Source organism: Pollicipes pollicipes, unplaced genomic scaffold (assembly GCF_011947565.3).
Source record: "Pollicipes pollicipes isolate AB1234 unplaced genomic scaffold, Ppol_2.1 Scaffold_7262;HRSCAF=8765_pilon_pilon_pilon, whole genome shotgun sequence".
NCBI lineage: Eukaryota > Metazoa > Arthropoda > Thecostraca > Pollicipedomorpha > Pollicipedidae > Pollicipes > Pollicipes pollicipes.
In genome coordinates, this window is record NW_023597055.1 from 17,166,247 (window position 1) to 17,184,230 (window position 17,984).

At 52.2% G+C, this 17,984-nt stretch overlaps 1 protein-coding gene and 1 long non-coding RNA gene across 6 annotated transcripts; one reads left to right on the top strand and one right to left on the bottom strand.

Moving 5' to 3' along the window:
* Positions 1-2,439: 2,439 nt before the first annotated feature.
* Positions 2,440-6,652, bottom strand: LOC119113782 (protein FAM151A). 5 transcript variants are annotated; one of them, XM_037238021.1, is made up of 4 exons: positions 6,592-6,652; positions 5,908-6,174; positions 5,391-5,527; positions 2,440-4,784 (listed from the first exon to the last, which is right to left on the bottom strand). In XM_037238021.1, exons 2-4 carry the CDS (start codon positions 6,080-6,082, stop codon positions 4,353-4,355), a joined length of 744 nt encoding a protein of 247 aa, XP_037093916.1. In that variant the 5' UTR covers positions 6,083-6,174; positions 6,592-6,652; the 3' UTR covers positions 2,440-4,352. The 5 variants fall into 5 exon arrangements, 4 of the variants coding, with proteins under 4 accessions (XP_037093916.1, XP_037093914.1, XP_037093913.1 ...); XM_037238019.1 differs by having other exon boundaries at positions 5,391-5,506; positions 5,908-6,091; positions 6,592-6,643; XM_037238018.1 differs by having other exon boundaries at positions 5,908-6,091; positions 6,592-6,643.
* Positions 6,653-11,233: 4,581 nt separating this feature from the next.
* Positions 11,234-13,161, top strand: LOC119113784 (uncharacterized). Its single transcript, XR_005095965.1, has 3 exons — positions 11,234-11,341; positions 12,292-12,399; positions 12,843-13,161. It is a non-coding gene; the product is annotated as an uncharacterized LOC119113784 (long non-coding RNA).
* The last annotated feature ends 4,823 nt before the right edge of the window (positions 13,162-17,984 follow it).

Here is a 17,984-nt window from a genome sequence, read left to right on the forward strand (position 1 = left end):
GACGTCACAGGCTCCAAGTGTAACGAGCTCCCGATGAGGCCAGTCATATTGTGCGATCACGGCACGGCGTTGGTAGGAATGGCGTTTCCCGATAAATATCTGTTGTAAATACACGGCCTGGGTTTCCAGATGGCGTGCGGTATTTTTCGCGGCGCGTATGACCCCAGAGTCCCAAGCTGGCAGCTCCGCCTGCGGCGAGGGCTGGCAATCTGTTCCGTGTTGACTGTCCGCGTGCCAACAGGGCTATTTGTCCCCGGTGAGTCGGCGGTCATATTTCTCCGTTCAAGGTTGCGACCTCAAGGTCACTACTTCTCACTTCCAGCGTCTGCATGTGTGGAAAACGAGCAAAGCCTCATTGCGTGCAAATCGCCGCTTATTCCTGCTCTGAGTTTCAGCAGTTAGCAATCGTTTCCACCGGCCGTCCGCCGGTGTACGCTACTACGTGCCACACCACTTAGACACACGCCAGTTGAGTAGCCGTCAATGGGTAGTGTAACCAGTCAGACGGCCCGTGGTATCCCTTCCCTGCAGAGGTACGCTGCTGCTGGCTCTAGGGACGTGTGCAGGAGTTGCGTTGTCTCTGGTTTTGAACGGGGGGGGGGGGGGGGCAGCGGAGGAGGAACATCGCCAGGCGAAGGCCGCCGGCCTTGCGCGGGCAGCAGCTCGATCTGCCGGTGAGATGGGGGGAGACCGGGCCCTGGTGCACGCACACTGCTGCAGCTATATCTGGCCATCGCACGCACGTACGCGTTGTCCCGTCCTTGACGCCGGTGGATGTCGCCACCGATTCTGCGTAGGAAATCGGTCACCGCGGATTCTGCGCCCTGTTCGACACTGGAGACAGGTCGGGGAGGGCGCGATAAAATCAAGAATTCGCAACCGCAGACCGCGACGATTGAGAAATCGTGTGCTCGATGATGGATACCTTCAACAGGGAGCTAAATGAATATCTAAAGGAATATACGGGGCAGAACAAATAAATGGCGTATTACATGTTCGCTCACTCTGGATGAACGTCTGTTTGCGAGTGTCTAGCATACGGCATGTCTTCGTTAGCATCAGGCCACTTTTGCTGACAGCAGCACCTCATCTGGAGCACAAAAGCGTAGCAAGCATTCAAATGCCGCCGTGTTTAATGTTGTCACGCACGGGGCTTCCTGGCATGACAGCTGCCTCAACGACAGCTACCACGTGCTGCCCGGAAGGCCCGTGTTCGGGGTCTGAGTCCTCCGCCTTTGGTTTCAGGGGAGACTCGCGGCACATGCCGGTGCCAGTCTGCGAGCTCGAGGCGGCGCGGCCCCCTCCGGCCGGCCGCTGCCGGGGCCCGCGCGACCTGCCGCCGCCTTACCTCGACGTCATCGCCGAAGAGCCTCCTGCCTACGACTCGGTCTGCATCGAGGACGACGCCAAACGAAGCAGTGTCGTTGACATTGTGTGACTGGAACGGCGCGGTCCGAGGGTCGGCGGCGCATTCTGGACTGGAACGGGTCTGGCCCCGGACTAGAGCAGGTCTGACCCCGGACCGGAGCGGATCTGACCCCGGACCAGAGCAGGTCTGACCCCGGGCCGGAGCGGGTCTGACCCCGGACCGGAGCAGGTCTGACCCCGGACCGGAGCGGGTCTGACCCCGGACCGGAGCAGGTCTGACCCCGGACTGGAGCGGGTCTGACCCCGGACTGGAGTGTGTCTGACCCTGAATGGTGCGGGTCTGACTCCGGACTAGAAGGTGTCGGGATCCCGCATGACCTTCCTACATGCGCTGCCACTACGTAATCTGGGTTACGTGGACCCGGTATCCGGGGTATAGTTACGCAAAATGACTTCCCGAAAGGGCGGGGGGGGGGGAGGGCTGATTATTGACAAATGACGCAACTTACTCCTAAAATATGTCCACGAACGGGTTTTCCCCGGAATTTCACCGGACATCCTTCTCGAAGTCAAGAACGGGCTGAACCCCCCCCCCCCCCCCCCCGGACCGAATAGGAACCCCAGTCGGGATTTGATGCTTGACCTGGTAGTGTGACGGGATTCTCGCGAGTGTATGTTCAGTCGCCCTCGTAGCGGGCGACTTGCACCCGTGTCACGGGTCGGGCGCGACTAAGGCTTGCACCCCGTGTTCACGGTACCGGGCGCCGACTAAGGCCGCGGTATAAGGCGTCCGCGGGCCCCGCCTCGGACAGCGGGGGACTCCCCGCCGTGACGGGCCCGTCGGGCCGGCCAGTGTTGCCAGTGACCCGAGTTGACCCGGTGGGCCGCCGGTTCAGCTCTCTGTGTTTCGTTTCGGCCCCGGTGGTCTTGGCAGCGCGGTTTGGGGCGGCAGACACTTGGGCCGTCGTCCGCCGGAGGGGACGCGGACACGTCGTCCGCACCGCTGGCATCCTTCCAGCACGGACGGCGGACAAACACGCAGAAGAATCACGGGCACTTGTTGCACGCTAACCACGAAAAAATGATGTTGCGAGTGTAACGACCTGTTGGATCACAAGCCACGTCGTCCGAATTAGAAGCTGAGGCTGGGTTGAAGCGCCGCCAAACGGCCCAACAGGCCGCCGCGGCTCTTGTCTTCATCTGCAGCTGGGAGTTCCCACCTCGCAACGCTGCCAGATGGGGCCTTCACCCACCCTGTATCACACCGCTACGCTACGTTCTGGAAGTAGTGCTACCCGCCGTTGGCTGAGTTAGGGAAGGAGCGGCCTCCGGTGCACCCTATGTTTGTGATAGATGATGTACAACTCTGACAGGCGACAGCAGTTCACTACTGTTTTCTGCGAACGGGTACAAGGTGCGTGATGGCTTCGTTTCGTCCTGTCGTCGGCGTGGACGGCGAAAATGACGCCCTTCTCGCCCTCCCAGATGAAACTCTTCGAGACCGGGATCGTTAATCCACGGCAGGCAGCCAGTGCTCGGTGATTTTCTGTGTTACCTTGAAACATGACGTCATTAGATCACGTTTGGTGCCAGCGATCCGTGAATCTACTGTATTCGCTGACCGTCGCTGTGGTGCCGCAGCGCGGTGCTGGGTGGGTCAGGCGAGGTTGTGAGTCGCCAGCGGTGACTGCAGGTTTGCGGTGCGGCGGTTGTCCGTGTGCTGGGTCGCATACAGTGTCGGCTTCTGCAATGCCTAGACATTGCCAGCAGGCACCGACTGACTCGGGTGTTGACAAGCCAGATGTGGCCGTCGGTTCGCTAGGTGGTAGGGAGATGGGTACGCCGGCCACGCGGTACGAGTAGCGTGCATGCAATTTTGTACTCAAAGGTGTTTTGTATGTTTGTACTCATCAGCTACTGACTGCTGCGAGTCAGCGAATGAGTGGGATCACAGGTCTTCCAACCCGTAGCGAACCCCATCTCATCGTCATGGCTCTCGCAGGGCGCCCGCCGCCGGTGAGCCCGATTTGTCCGGAGGCACCGTACAAAAAGGCCATCATTACTTCCGTTCGCAGCCGCCCAGGCGAGCCACCTCGCGCGCGCCCTGCGCGGAACAGTTCCGTCCTGGTGCACGCAAAGCGACGTTGAGCTTTGTCCTTCACCACTAGGTGGGCATGAGCTCAGCCCTTGTGAACCGATAGCGCATGTTTGTGAACGCGCTTCTCGAAGAGCTTGGTTACCGAAAGTGGTTCCATACATGTGCATAGATATGAAATAAACGTGTATTACGACTCTTTGGTAATATTGAGCCTAGGTGTAATGGGCGAAGAACCTAGCGCATCCCAGGAATATAACCATCTAAGCAAGATCTTTAATTCGCACGTAGCCTACATGAGATTCACCGTCTTGAGTCCCCCCTCCCCCTCGCGCGCCAGGATTTACGCCATGGCACCTTAGCACACGCCACCCCACCCTGTCTTCCGGGTTGGAACGGGACGGGACGGGACGGGACGGAGGCACATGTAGATACAGAGGCAGAGGCAGGGGCAGGGGAGGTGGCGGAGGCGGAGGCCGGAGATTGAGATGTAGACGGGGACGGAAACAGATACAGAGCTGCGAGGCGCTATCGCTAGGGGAGGCCACCCGAACCGCGCTCGCGGGACCGAACCGACGCACACACCTGCCATGCCGTTATAGCGCACTTTGTGATGAGCACCTCCCAGAGGGAAACGGGAAGAAGGACTTCCAAAACCACGGTCGTAGCAACCCAAACCCATAAAACTTTGTCTGATACGACGAAACGTCGCCCCACCATAGATTCAACGCTGAAAGCAAATGAAGGAACTTTGCCAGCGGTCGTCCTTTCAGGTACTTGGTGCCATGGATAATAATAATAATATCACCGCGAATATCCCCGTGTCCTTTGCAGCAAAAATTATAACAATCAAAAACCATATGCCATGATTGCACATGCTATCTCCTGCTCACGAAGCAGTAAAATGTGACAGGAGTTTGGGGGGCATATCCAGCCAGACGGGCGCTGGCCTCAAACGCTCCAACAGTCGCCGTGCACCTTCTGGGCACACCGAGTCCCCATCGTGCGCCCATAGCGTGACCCCGCAGCCGGGCAGGTCACCCATCAGTGCCACCAACGCCTCCTCCGAAGCTAACGCCACGTCCGCGCGAACTGCCAGTGTGGCAGGGCGGCCACGCGCCAGTGTCGCCATCTCTGAGATCTGACTTAAAGTTAGGCTTCGCGTGCCTTCGCTAGGTGGGCACCAGCCGAGCGAGACGAGAGGTGGCAGCCGAGTAGCTTGGAGGCGCTCCAGCTGAGTAAGCAGCGTGTGGGCGTCCACAGCGGGCACCTCGGTTGCGCTGCCCACCACGTCGGCGTTCAGAACCAGTGGAGTCATGTCCTGTGGAAATGTAAACCGGTCATTCCTGTGAAGACACCAAATAGGCAATGTTTGAGTAACTTCACAGAGTATGAGACAAAGGCACCTCATATCTTCAGATGCACCAGATAACCACCACGGCTATCTCCTAGTCCTCAGAATATGCAATGAGAGACTAAGCAGAATTGTCATGAGGCATGACAAGTTTTCTGTGGTGCAGTCAGGTGCTTGAAGCTCAGTCAGATTTTATGTCATAGATGTTAAAAAACCTGGGGAAGCTAAGTCACACATATTTTTCCATGCAACACAACATAAGCCAGTGCCTCAATCCATCAATATGTTAACCCAGACATGACAAATCAACAATAAACCCCAAGCTGCCAGTTTATGCTACTTCCACTACAGTAGGCTTTTGTTTTGTAGCGTGACCACTGTGCAGTGACTGCGGTTGGATACTAATGAGAGCAGATGGTGTCACAAGTGCACTGGAGTAAACACCTTTCAGCAGTACAATGTTAAATCAGGCCAAGTTGTTATATCAAAATGTACAAGTCAACTGTTGGTGCAGCCAATGGTGCACCTACACCACATTCTGCACCACTAACAGCAGTATTCCTACTCATGTACTGTCAGGTGGTGATGCAGGATGATGTCCACCACTTGCTTAATGATCTGGTCAGTCTTCAGGTCCAGCTTGAGGATTTTCTGTGTGCCAGACCGCTGCACAATGGCCAGGAACTGGGCTGCCGTAAGGTCCACCTCAGCTGGTGCCAGCAAATACCATGGTCACAAACACTTCACCAAGCAATGGCACTGGTGTGTGTAAGATGAGTGTACCTGATGTCACTGAAATATAAAAAATGACTAGCAGCTGAAGCATGCCATGCTTTCTCCAATTTTTAACATGGTTGTGGTGGGTAAAGAGTACATCACTGACGGGTAAAAATGCACCCTGGGTGGGTAAAAGATGCATTGCTGGCAGGTGTAAGGGTATAATTAATGGATACAAAGTGTATCTCTATGGGCTGCCACAAATGAAGAGACCACAGATGCTTTCAAAAATGCCAACTTAACCAGGTAAGACAGGTGAGCCATCAAATGGTTTACCTGTCAGTGGTAAGATCAGGAGTGTTTCATCACTCACTTGCTGGTGGGTGAAGCATAACAGGCACTTGCTCATCAGCAGGCAGTGAGCTGACATCTGCCTCCAGGGCATCTACAGAAGCATTACCCAGTGCTGCCACAAGCTGATGTCTTGAGTTCACTGCATGTGCCCAGCGCAGTGTCCTGGCACCACAGCCACAGAAGGCAGGATGCATGATTACCACCTTCCATCAGTCACATTAGTGGTTAATGTTGGAGTCATATTCCTTGCTTTTTATAGAACTGCAGCCAAATCAGTTCAGAAATTCTGTGGATTATATATCAATCTTGTATGCTGGGAGCCAGCAGTTCAATAAGATAGCCAAGCAAAACTTGGAAGATTAAAATGAGTTAAAACTGAAAACATCGCGCATAATGTCCATATTTAACCGGACTTAAGTAATTTCTCCAAGATTTTAGATGCTAGTGGGGTAATAATGGCAGGCCTACAGCTGCCAACACCCGTTTTTGGTCCCCTTCTTAAATGTAAGGGGCTGGACATGCCATGTGACCTTGGGGTGCCCGTGGTGTAGCGGTAAACGGTCAACGCGTATGCGTTAACCACTACGCGTCTGGGAAGCCAGAAGTACGGGGTTGGATTCCCTGGGTTGCCCGCCCTTCCTGCCAGGGTGAGAGGCAGGCGACGCCAATGCCATAGAACAAAGGCCGCTCCACATAGCCTCACCAGCTGAGTGCGTCCTGAAGGCCCCAATGACATGACATACCAGACGACCTTCGCGCCGCCAACCACCAGGTGGCGGCCGGCCGCCGGTCGCCAGTCACCGCGCGCGCCTTGGCCGCGCGTCTATTTGGTTTGCAAGTCGCTAGAGATTTCTCCTGGAGAAATATCTCAAGACAGGCATGGGAGCTCCAGCTAAATGGGAACCAAGCTGACATATTGAGCTGCACCCACCTGAAACTAAGCTGACACTTGATTTCATGTGACTGTGGTCGAGCAGTTTTGAATGCGGTGAACAGTCACGCCTCTGCATTAGCAATCATTTTAATAGATCTAATCTGAGCCCTTTGAATAGATGGATTTTTGGGATTAGAGCTCACGCCAAGCAGTGGCTGCTGTGCGAGCCACGACCCCGATCACCCGAATGCACAATTCCATGTCCCTGACGGAATTTGGTGGCAAAAAGACGTGCCACGATGCTCGGCACCACCCGTCCTGCCCTTTAACGTCCTCTGACCTTTCGCGTGGCCGCTGTCACCGGGCGCAAATACTAGTCAAGAAAAAATAGCAAGCGCCGAAACCGACCTGCACTCAATCCACCACGGGTGGGTGGATCAGAAGGCACACACTCAAACCAACTGATCCACCGGGACGGAATAAGCGACGTGGGCTCATTTAGACACTTCATGATCTTCAAGAACCAGTTCAATGTACCCACATTGTTAACATTTCACGCCTTGCACCAGCAATGAACTCATTGGTCTTCTTCCAAACCAGAAGTGTAATTTCCGTTTCAGTTGAGGAAGGGGGAGGCTTCGGTTCCCAACTTGGGCACCAGGCCCCTCCAATTTGGGCAGAAGTTGGGCAAAATCTAAGGAGTAGCCTATGTGTTGGAATATCTTGGAGGTTGGCTCTGTCGTTTTTCCGTGATCAGCTCACCCTAACCTAACAGGGACGTAGTTTTGCACAACTTTGTCTTTGTTGCAGGCACTTCATTTTGCAACATGCCAGCTTAAGCAGAATGGCAGTAGCAATCTGAGGGCTGCTTAATTCTATATTTTCAGCTAAATGCAAGGCAAGAGGATTGGTGATGATTTGTATGTAGTTTCTATATTTCAGGTTACAGCGCTACCTAGAAGACAATTTGGGAAGACGCCTTTCTTATTGACAAAGGTGCTGCTAAATTAAGCTTATTTATTAAAAAGCAGAGCTAATTCTGGCACCAGATCTGATAAGGACTAGCTTTCTCAGATCTGTTGAAATAGCGGCTAGCATTTGGTCTCCACACAGCACTCGACTTTACTCAGGAATTAAATACACAAGAACACTGCCAGAGCCCTGTTTCTCCCTTTCAGTACCTGTATCGAACCGGCATTTAACATGCCTAAAATAAGTGATGTCAAAAAGTCAGTCATTAAATTCAGGGGTGGAACCAGCAATTGATTTTGAAAAATCAAGAAAAATGTGCACATATATTCAATAATGCACTTACCCCATTTACTCCTAACACAATACTCGGTACACGCGCACCACCAATGACACTGCCATTTCAACGTTAAATAGCCCCTTTCAGTATGGCACGTACGGGGACACGGGAGGCACGTGCACCCCCTCCCCTCTTAGGTTCCGGGGGGCCCGAAGAGCCCCTCGGAGCCTACGATTCAGGACGCGATTTGATGGCCCGAAGAGCCCGAAAAGCCAGCCGGAGGTCTTATTCAGGGGCCCCGACTCGCAGGGCCTTGCACCGCATGCCAGCCAGAGGGCCCTGAGCGCTGATCAGGAGCACACTGAGTCGACAAGGTCTTCTTATATTTCAGTCAGACACCACGCGGCCTGCGGGGACGGGGCCTCAAAGAACAGTCAGAGGGCACTTTGCACCGATCGGAAATCCCATGCGTCACTATGGGCCTATATGTTGGTCAGGCACCACTACAAACGCACAGTCGGCTCCGTGGCGGCATGGGCCTAAAGGCCCATTTCCCAAGCTGGGACAAAGCCGAAGCCAGCGATTTAAATTGCCCGGGGCCGCACAGCGCCTAACAGGGGCCCTGTGTTGTCAAGGGGCCCTGAGCCGGCCAGAGGCAGTGTTCGAGGTGGCCCGAACAGCCTAGAGAACTCACCAGCTTAGACAATCAAGGCCTGATTGAAGGATCTAAGGGCATAAAGAGCTGGTCGGAGTCTTATTCAGGGGCCCCGACCTGCAAAGACGAACCTTCAAATAACGGTCAGAGGGCCCTTTGCGCCGATCGGGGACAGCCTGAGACGATATGGGTCGATATGTCGGTCAAGTACCACCGTACCACATAGTCGACTCCATGTCGGTGCGGGCCTGAGGACCCACTTTTTAATCAGCTATATATATACAAAGCCGGGGGACAGTGATTCACATTGGTCTTGGGCCTTGCATCTGCCAGGGGCCCACAGCGCCTTACAGAGGGCCCTGTGCTCGCAAGGGCCCCGTTACGACCAAGGGAAGTGTTCGATGAGGCCGAAGAGGGGCCCGGGCGGCCCACCGGGGCCGACGATCAAAGGCCCGGTTGGAGGGCATAAGGGCCCAAAGTACTGGCTGCAGGCCACATAAGAAGCGCGGCCTTTAGGGACATGACATGAAATACCAGTCAAAGATCCTCTTGCACCGTTTGAGGAATCCCTGAGACAATGCGGGTGTTTCGGTCGGTCAGAGACCACGAACACCGAACAGTTGACTCCCTGTCAGACAGACTCCCTGTTAGGGGCTGCAGTGCCAAACTGGGGTCCTGTGGCGGCAAGTGGCCCCGAGTCGGAGCGTTGTTTAAGAGGGCCCGAAGGGTCTCTAGAGCAAAGATCAAGGGTCCGAAGGGGTGGCTGAAGGGTCCGGAGGGCTGTCTGTAGGTCATATTAAGGACCCCGACAATCGGGTCGTGATCTCCAATGTCAGTAAGATGATCTCTTGCACTGATAGGAACCCTGAGACAGAAGGTTTCTCTATTTTTGCCAGAGATACGAACAATTAACAATTGGCTCAGTGTTGGTCTGAGCTCTGGGGGCCCATTTCCCAGCGGGGACAAGGCCGGGCCCGCAGATTGCGTTGGTCGGGCTCCTGCATCGTTCAGGGGCCCACAGTTTCTATCAGGGCATTCTGTGTCAACGAGGGGCCTCGAATCGGTCAAGGGAAGATAGTGCGCATGTTCTCGATCAAAACCTACCCGTTCTGCCTCTACCTTAAAGGGAGCGTTCCACATTTACATGGGGTTTTAAACTGAAATAACCATCTTGAATATTTTTAGTGCTGTTTACAATTCTGCCCTTCTCAAGGCCCAATCTCCTTTAGTTTCTAAGTTACACGCCTTCGAAAATGGGGAAGGGTGTATCGGGGAGAGCATTTCAAAGTCATCTTGGCATTAATGACTCTATAATAACGTCATTCAAATGCGCCATTCCATAAGCCATGCGGAGATCAAGGCCAGCACAAATTTCAGTGTCGAAGCGTTCATGTCTGGTGTTCGTGAGCACGTCTCCAGATATCATTGCCGTCAATTGGCTTTCAAACAATGTTGTGCAAGGCATGATGACGTAATCAAAGCATGAAGTATTAGAGGTATATATTCCAAACAGAGAGTTACGCTGTCTTGAGCAGTCTTTTCCACTTAAAAAGCATATGAATAGTTATATGTGAGCTTGTTTCATCACATCTGATGCTTGCTTCAAGACCATTAAATGTGAAACCTACATATCTCCCATGCTACCTAATGAACTTAACATGCCAGGCCAGTTAAGAAAACTGCGTTGAATAGCTCTCGGAAAACTCTGGACATAGGCGCTAATGAACGTCGACTTGTAAGACCAATGGTATGTTACATCAGACCAAATAGGTGAAGGCGCCAAAACACAACGACCATAATCCATTCCCATGAATTATCATCATAACACTCTTGCCATCTGGAGACAAACATAAGATGCGAACGACATAACGTTACGCGACAAAATGAACTCGCAGTACATCATTTGGCATTGGCCTGCTGATGCACTTCCATCCAGGCCTGCACCGCTGGGTGCCATTTTGAATGGGGATAGCAACGTCAGATGGATCGGTTGGTCGAGATACGGGTGCCCTAACTCTGAATGATCTTCGTTAACAGCACCGTCAAGGGCGCCGTCAGTCGACCTTCGTGGGTCGCGGTCCCAGCGTCCTGCAGGCTCAAACAACACACTCTATCAATGTCAGGTTATTTGACAGTGGATTTCGACATTCAAAGTCCCAACATTCAGACAACAGCCTTATCAGTGTCAAAGGACTGCTCCTCGGTGTCCCGAACTGATACCTTCTTAACCTTGATATCTCTATCCCAACTTGCTGAACGTTGACCTCGGTATCCACGCGTGGAGTCAGCGATTTTGAGTAAAACGCATGTTGCCCAGGCCAGTATGTACGTACATTCAGGGCACGTTCGATAGGCCGCGTCGCAGCTGTCATCTGTGTCCCGTGTGACGCAGCAGTCAAGAGTTCGCCATGCTGACATTCCCGCACAAACGCAGCAGATAATGACAGCGCCACTCAACTGCAAATGTCATCGAACATGGCCGATTTGATAGGCTTTGCTGAATGTTTGAGTAGGCGGAACGAGTGACGTCCCCACGCTGTTCCTGATCCGGGTCTGCCACTATATAAGGTGATTGCAAAGGACGGTCCGGCGTTAGGTGTTGAGCTGTCTCTCGCCAGTCATGCGTCTGCTCCCCCTCATTGTCGTGTTTTGTCTGGTGCTGGTGGCCGCTGGAGGTGAGTTGCCGGTGGAGTTTGAGGTTATGAATTAATTTTCGCCAGGGATTGTCGGTTGCCTTCGGTTGGAATGTGACCCTTGGGATATTGTGAATTCCCCCGATGATGTATTACAGCAACTTGGTCTGCACGTTATCGCTGATCACTGACACCGGACGCATATCCGGAAATGGTGCCTTTCGTCATAGGGGCGTAAGTAAAACGCGTGAAATGTATAGGTGATTTCTTCGGTAGATATGCGATTACTGCATGAGTACCTCGAGAAGTTCAAAAGCATGCATCCCCCTCGGTCGGAGAGGGTGACGCTGTAGTGCCGCACAGAACAGCCATGGCTAGGCTGGACTGTTGGTCACACCAGGAATCTCATATCCCGCAATTACCAAAATATTCTGGCATGTCCATATGGCAACGCAAGAGTCTGAAATGTGTGGGGGCTATGGAAAGGGAACAGCAACATGGCTTTAGGGTGTGCAACACCACGGGATGAGTAGCCGAAATGATATCGTCTCACAAAATCAGCGGAGGCAAGTCTAAAGTGAACTGTGATGAGGCATATCTGGGCTGCACACGTCACAGACGTAAAAAGTACTTCCTTGCAGTCAAGGTGGAGTCAAAGAAAATACCCGGGCGGGATTCCAAGGGCAGCCTCCGGTCAGTGTCATTCAGCGCGCTGAAGGTTTGACCTAAGATAACTCGCTTGGTCCCCGCGAGCACCACTAGACAGGTAGCACATGTAACGCCGCTATCAGTTTTCAGCATCCCAGATCATCGGTCCTTCTCACAGAAGTGAAGTAGAGATAGCCACTTGGTTTCTTCTGGCTGTTGGACGGTTTGTGTGCAAAGTTGTGTCTGGTGCCAGCCGCAATGAGAGTAGGAAATGATACGACTGATGCTTATGATAAAAATGATACAAATAATGCGTTATAAATGATACAACTGATACGTTTCAGGCCGAAGGTGCCAAAAATACGGCCAGGCGTGCGGGAAATGGAACACAAAAGTCTGCCGCCGGTGCTGGTTTTCCAAGCGTCTCTGCTGCCGTCGGGGCGACACCCTCGGTATGTTCCGCCGTTGCCGCCGTGTACAGAGCAAATGCGTTGCCATGATGATGTAGCTGTGACGCTATATACCACGAAACTCCATATGAAGCGAATGGCCGTCTGTAAGATGTTGATCAACTCCCGTCATGCGTCGTGCCGATAGTTCACCCGTTAAACATCACTTACGGCATGAGCACATCAGTTGTCTCCGTTTTTGTCGCTTTGTCACTTTTCACTTTATTACTTTTTTGTGTGTGTTAGCACATTGTGCTTTTTCGCACAGTGTGGTTTTTCGCATACTGCACGTATTCACATCTGCAATGTGGCCTCGTTGAAACAATAGGATGGTTAACGTAAATGGAACAGTTCAGACAACCGAGAAAATGTTGTTTACTTACCATTGCTTTGCTTTAGAATTGCCACCACACGCCCAACAACAGCCGCACGCTCTCTTCTTTCAGTTGAATGTCGAGCCAAGTGCCATTTCCCTGGCTTCTGCAGCACACAAGTCGGCACCTGCCGCAAGGGATGGTGCTGTGTCCGCTGCAAAGGCAAATATTGCAGAAAGGGTTAATTGCACCACCTGCGCCGGCTGCCGCTGCCGTCAACAGATGCCTAATGACTGCAGTCATGCCAGATATGAAGAAACTGCATGCACACGGGATTTGAAGTTGGTGGCAACTCGCAAGGTGGTGCGTAATTCATGGCAGACATTCGTGCCAACCGGGCGCGTGGCTACCTGTAATAGAGCTTGTTATGGAATACAATTATGGGACGCTGGTTGTTTGTATCTGTTGTGCTAGTGTAGAGTCTGATGTTGGCAAGTCGCAGTGGTGGCTATTGAGGCATGGTATCGCGAAAAATACCAGATGGCGGTAGTGATCGCACGGCAGGTGACAGCCAGCATTAAATTAAGACTAGGCGCTGCTAGCGTCAAGGATGGCGCCGCTGAGCGACATTTCCAGTGGCTACATCGAGGCCATGTAGCAATGCAGACCAAGACACGGACTTTTTGCCTGGAAAGACGAAGTCTGCAGATCGGCCACCCCTCCCCGCTTTTTGTCCCGGTGCTCTGTGGGCTCTAGGAGCAACGGCCTTCTAGCGCTCGCAGATGTGGCCAATGTCAAAATTGTTTCCGAACCGACACCCATGTGCATTAGGGTGTGTAATCAGCAACAAAACCAAGCGAGACAAAGAAATTATTTGGCACAGGGGCCTTAAAGTGCACGGCATAGCAAAATGTCTTCCCAAAAACTCAAATTCGTGAAGCGCGAGTCGATAGAGATATTACCGTAAGCCGCCGCCCGGCGTTGCAGTTACCCATGCTGGGCGACATCCGCTGCCGCAAGTAACACCAGCCGTGGATGGCAAGCGACACAAAATACCTTTGCGTATAGAAACGATGCTTCCGGAGCGCGCTTTAAGCTGTCGTACGAGAAAATCCCGGTCTAAGGTCTAATATGCGGATCAGACATTGCCCGATTAATTGTCATTTGGCGGAAGCTTTATGTGCTGTTGAGTATGAACTCGTTGTACGAGTATGCTGGTTAGAATTGCTTTAAACTTTCACTTCTCTAAGACAACTCACGCAACGCAAACATAACTCTGCAAAGCATATGGCTTAGAATATATTGTCTGGTGTACAATTTGATACATTTAGCAAGTTCTACAGCCAGTACCACGGGCGTAGGGGGGGGGGGGGTGAAGGGTGACCCCATGCACATCCTGCTCCTTGCCGACCCTGCGTATTCGATGCACCGACCCAAACAGCAGCTGCTCACAGCCTGGAAACCCAAAACGCCTGTTGCCAGAGATCGCACGGTAGCAGAAATACCGTCGCAGCTAGGCTCCACGCATTGCCGAAGCTCCAACTCCAGCCCAAGACATCCTCGGTAGTGCGGCGCTGATTGCACTCCTTGTGTAAACCAGATAGGGCGAGATGGCCAGCGGAGCATGCACTTTGTTCCGCAGCTCGCAGTCGCCGAGGTCCCGCAGTGGAGAATGTGTGACTGGTCCGTGCCAGGGATCAGTTCGGCGAGCCTCACGGGCATTGAAGTTTATCGCTGAGATGGCGAAGACCCTGGGCCGAAGAAGACCCTCGGTTTGCTGCTCACGAGCGGCGCGACGATCGGAACCGCCTGTTCGCGTATCATGCGATTCTCATCTCACACCATGTCCAGCAACAGCTGTTCTGGACGGAACCAGTACCCGTTACGCTGGAGGTCTGACTGCATCGTGGCCTATGTATGCCGTGGCAGCTCGCGGAGCAGCGCGATGCTCCGGAGCAAGTTGCGTAAGCCAAAGTAGCAGTTGCTGCTCTGCCGGATGGCGGACCATACCGACAGGTAGTGGCCCACAACGCACTGGACGAGGTCCTTCGGAGCGCTGCTGGGGGTCTCGGTAGAGATGTGAACTAGGAGCAGGCAAGCGGCCAGTTCAACCATCTGAAACACAAGCGAATATGCTAGAACAATTCGTTACGAACTAGATACACTAGATACACTTTTTTTAGATACACTAGATCATACGCAAGTTATTGCGCCTTTTAGTGTATGCAATTATGCCAATATCCAGAGCCCTTAAATGCGACGGAACACATATCAGCAAATTTACTAGTAAGCATGAACTAACGAGCAAATGAAGCGAGAGATTACAGAACAAGGCATGATAATGAGTCAATACTCAACAGTAAACAAATGGAATATCCATTGACACTTGATGAAGTTTTAACACTCCTTGCTATAAATATTAAGATAATGCGTTTTCATATTTACGTGGCATGTTTCCATGGCCCGATTTCCCACTGGGCTGTCACGTTTCGGACAGAGCCGTCTTGAACGCCGGAGGATAGAAGGTACAGCAGCTACTAGTTGGTGCTCAGCTGCTGAATCAGGTCGACCGACAGGTTTGGCAAGTGCTCCGACCTAGGCTTGAATGCCCTAACGTGCAGACCTCTCCGGCACAGGTCTTGCCGATGGGTCCAGAAAAAAAATCGATCCTGTGGTCGTGCCGTCCAAGCTCAAAAGCAGATGGAGGAGGCTCAGCTCGTTGCCGTGCAGCTGGCAGACGAACTAGTGTACGGGTGACTCGGTGGCCAGCTTAAACAGCCGGAACATGCCGCCTATCGTATCGGTGTTGAAGGCCGTGCCATCGCAGCCGAGCACATTGAGTAGCCCAGCCACCGTAGCTGCCAACCGCCAGAGCGGTGTTAGGCAATTCCCTGACGCTATAATCTACAGTGACAGTGGTCTCAACCGGGACGAACAATCAGCGCCGTCGCCACCTTCTACCATGTACGGAACCGTGTAAGAATCCGTGCTCTCGGCTGGCTCGCAAGCGCTGAGACCACTTGGTCCCGGAGCAGGCTCGGGGTCAACACTAGCAGCCAGTGCTGGTTCAGCAGGTGGCGCGGGCTCAGCAGTCGGCGGGGAAGACGACTCGGGCTCAGCAGCAGACACCGCCTCACTGGCGGCCGAGCCACGACGCCCCTTGAGTTGTCTGGTCATCCTCCGCACCTCGCGAGCCTCCTTAGTCACAATCATATCCCGGTCGTAAAACCCCAGGGTAAGCTTCCCGTACCTGCACTGGTCCTTCATGGCAAATCCTCCTGATACATTGCGCAGCCAACTGGGCATGGAAAGCTGCACTGAGGCTTGCGCTGACATTCCGCAACATTAAGAAGCTTGTTGAATTTCGTGGTGGCGGCGTTGCTGTGTCACCTTCTTTCTTTCTTTGATTTCTTGCTGGTGGCTCTATTTGGATGTCATCAATCCCTCTCGATCAATTTTGTCACGTATTTTAGATCACGAACACAAATCGTTCCGTTGGTCCACAGTGCGCTGATTTCTACCGTCGCGGTCTTGAAGCTAATATTAGTGAGATTCCTCTTCGATTCGCTCAGCCACCTGAAGCAGCTGAAGGCTTTCCTGTAGTCGGCATTTGGTGGTGGGACAGACGAGCTGGGTGGCCTATCACAAAATGTTTTGTGCGCGACCGTGTAGCCTTTGGCATGTTTATGCAAGCAATTTTTCGAAAGAAATGTTTCAGTACCGGCAAAACTAAACTAGTAAGCCCATATCTACCACGCAAAAAGCACATAAATTGCAAATCAACATCATAATGATGCGTTAGCAATAACAAACTTGAACCAAAGCCGGTCTGCTGGGGCATTCTCATAACTCTACAGCTTTGGGGTTTACCAAAAACCAATGTTATTTACTAAAAAGTCAGCTTAAAAGCTGTTTGGCAATATTTTGCTGGTGCTCTTCATGATATCTATTTCATACTTAATTCCCCAAGTACCAGTAGTGTAGAAAGTGGCAGCTTTGAGGCTTGCTGGAGGATGATCTCAGTGCGTAAAATAGGTGGCGCCAGTATGGAATGCGATTTTCTTGGCCTATCAAAGAAAAACTGTTTTCGCCTCACGAATATCAACATTGGTGCGGTACGACAGACCAGGAATTTAATCATAAATCCGTGTGCCAAGGAAAAACCTTGTCTCAGCTGATTCCAAGAGATTCACCCCCTCGATGACACACCCTAATGTGCATGTGGAGAGCATGTCCAATACTTTTTCCATTTGGTTTTGATTTTAAAAACGACCAGTTACTGGATTGGTTGACAGCATATTGACGTGCTATATTTTGTCACTGCCATTGCGGTATTGGTTTTTTAAAGTATACTGATTTGTGCAACCTCAGGCTATAGGCTCTGTGTAAACTGTTTTACGCGCAACACGTGATAACCGCATATCCTTCTGCATTTTGGAAACCATTTTCAATAGAACTGCATTCTGCAGCTTACGTTGTCAATGTAATTTAGAATCATGTATTTTTTTCAAAGAATCAGTGCATAACCTGGGCATTTCTTGTCCGCACACGATGTTTACCGGGCAGATGCTTCATGTTTTCGGCACCCTTGCGGAAAGTCTTGACCACACGCTTCCTGTCCGACACCCTAGGTGACACCACTGGCGTGCACCTGGAGCCATCACGCTTCCGCGTGCCCAGTGAACCAGAGGACTACCCCAGCGACGTGAAGGGAGGTCATGCCATACGAACATACCTCCGGACCGAAGGTTCTATTGAAAAGCGAAAAAATAAGAAAAAAATCAGTTAGAAGCGAATAATACCCGTGTCGCAATGCCGGGGGCGCTGGTCGGTGCAGCGTAGACCGCGTGAGAGGGCGAACACTCTCCAACTGCTGCAATCACCTGGGTAGGTGATTGCAGAATTCAGTCGAGAAAAAGTTCGCCACGAGTCAGAACTGAATCAAAGGCAACTAAAGGAACAAACAGTGGTGGGAGGTGTTCATGGGTACTGGAAGATGAATCATTGATGCAGTCAGGTTGCAAAGGCTGAAATTAATACTAGTGCTATAACAAAGCAAACTTCGTAAGATTAATGCTGAGCTAGTAAAGAAAAATAGGCAATCAATGATCATCTAACACGAGATGCACTGTTTGTGAGTTCGCCGATAGACACGTGCAAGGTGCTTGCGGCCGAGATTGCACGTGGCGTAATGGGATTGTGGGTTAACGTCACTAAAAAATTTCGTGGAAGAGAGGAAATAAATTTGTAAGGGTTCTTAGCTTCACAATACTC

Coding starts and splice junctions, on each gene's coding strand:
- LOC119113782 (XM_037238018.1), bottom strand. CDS start 6,624: ATGTCATTGGGGCCTTCAGGACGCACTCAGCTG. Junction 5,528..5,907: donor TATGCTTCACCCACCAGCAA/GTGAGTGATGAA, acceptor TGCTGGCACCAG/CTGAGGTGGACCTTACGGCA. Junction 4,785..5,390: donor TCCTGCATCACCACCTGACA/GTACATGAGTAG, acceptor ACATTTCCACAG/GACATGACTCCACTGGTTCT.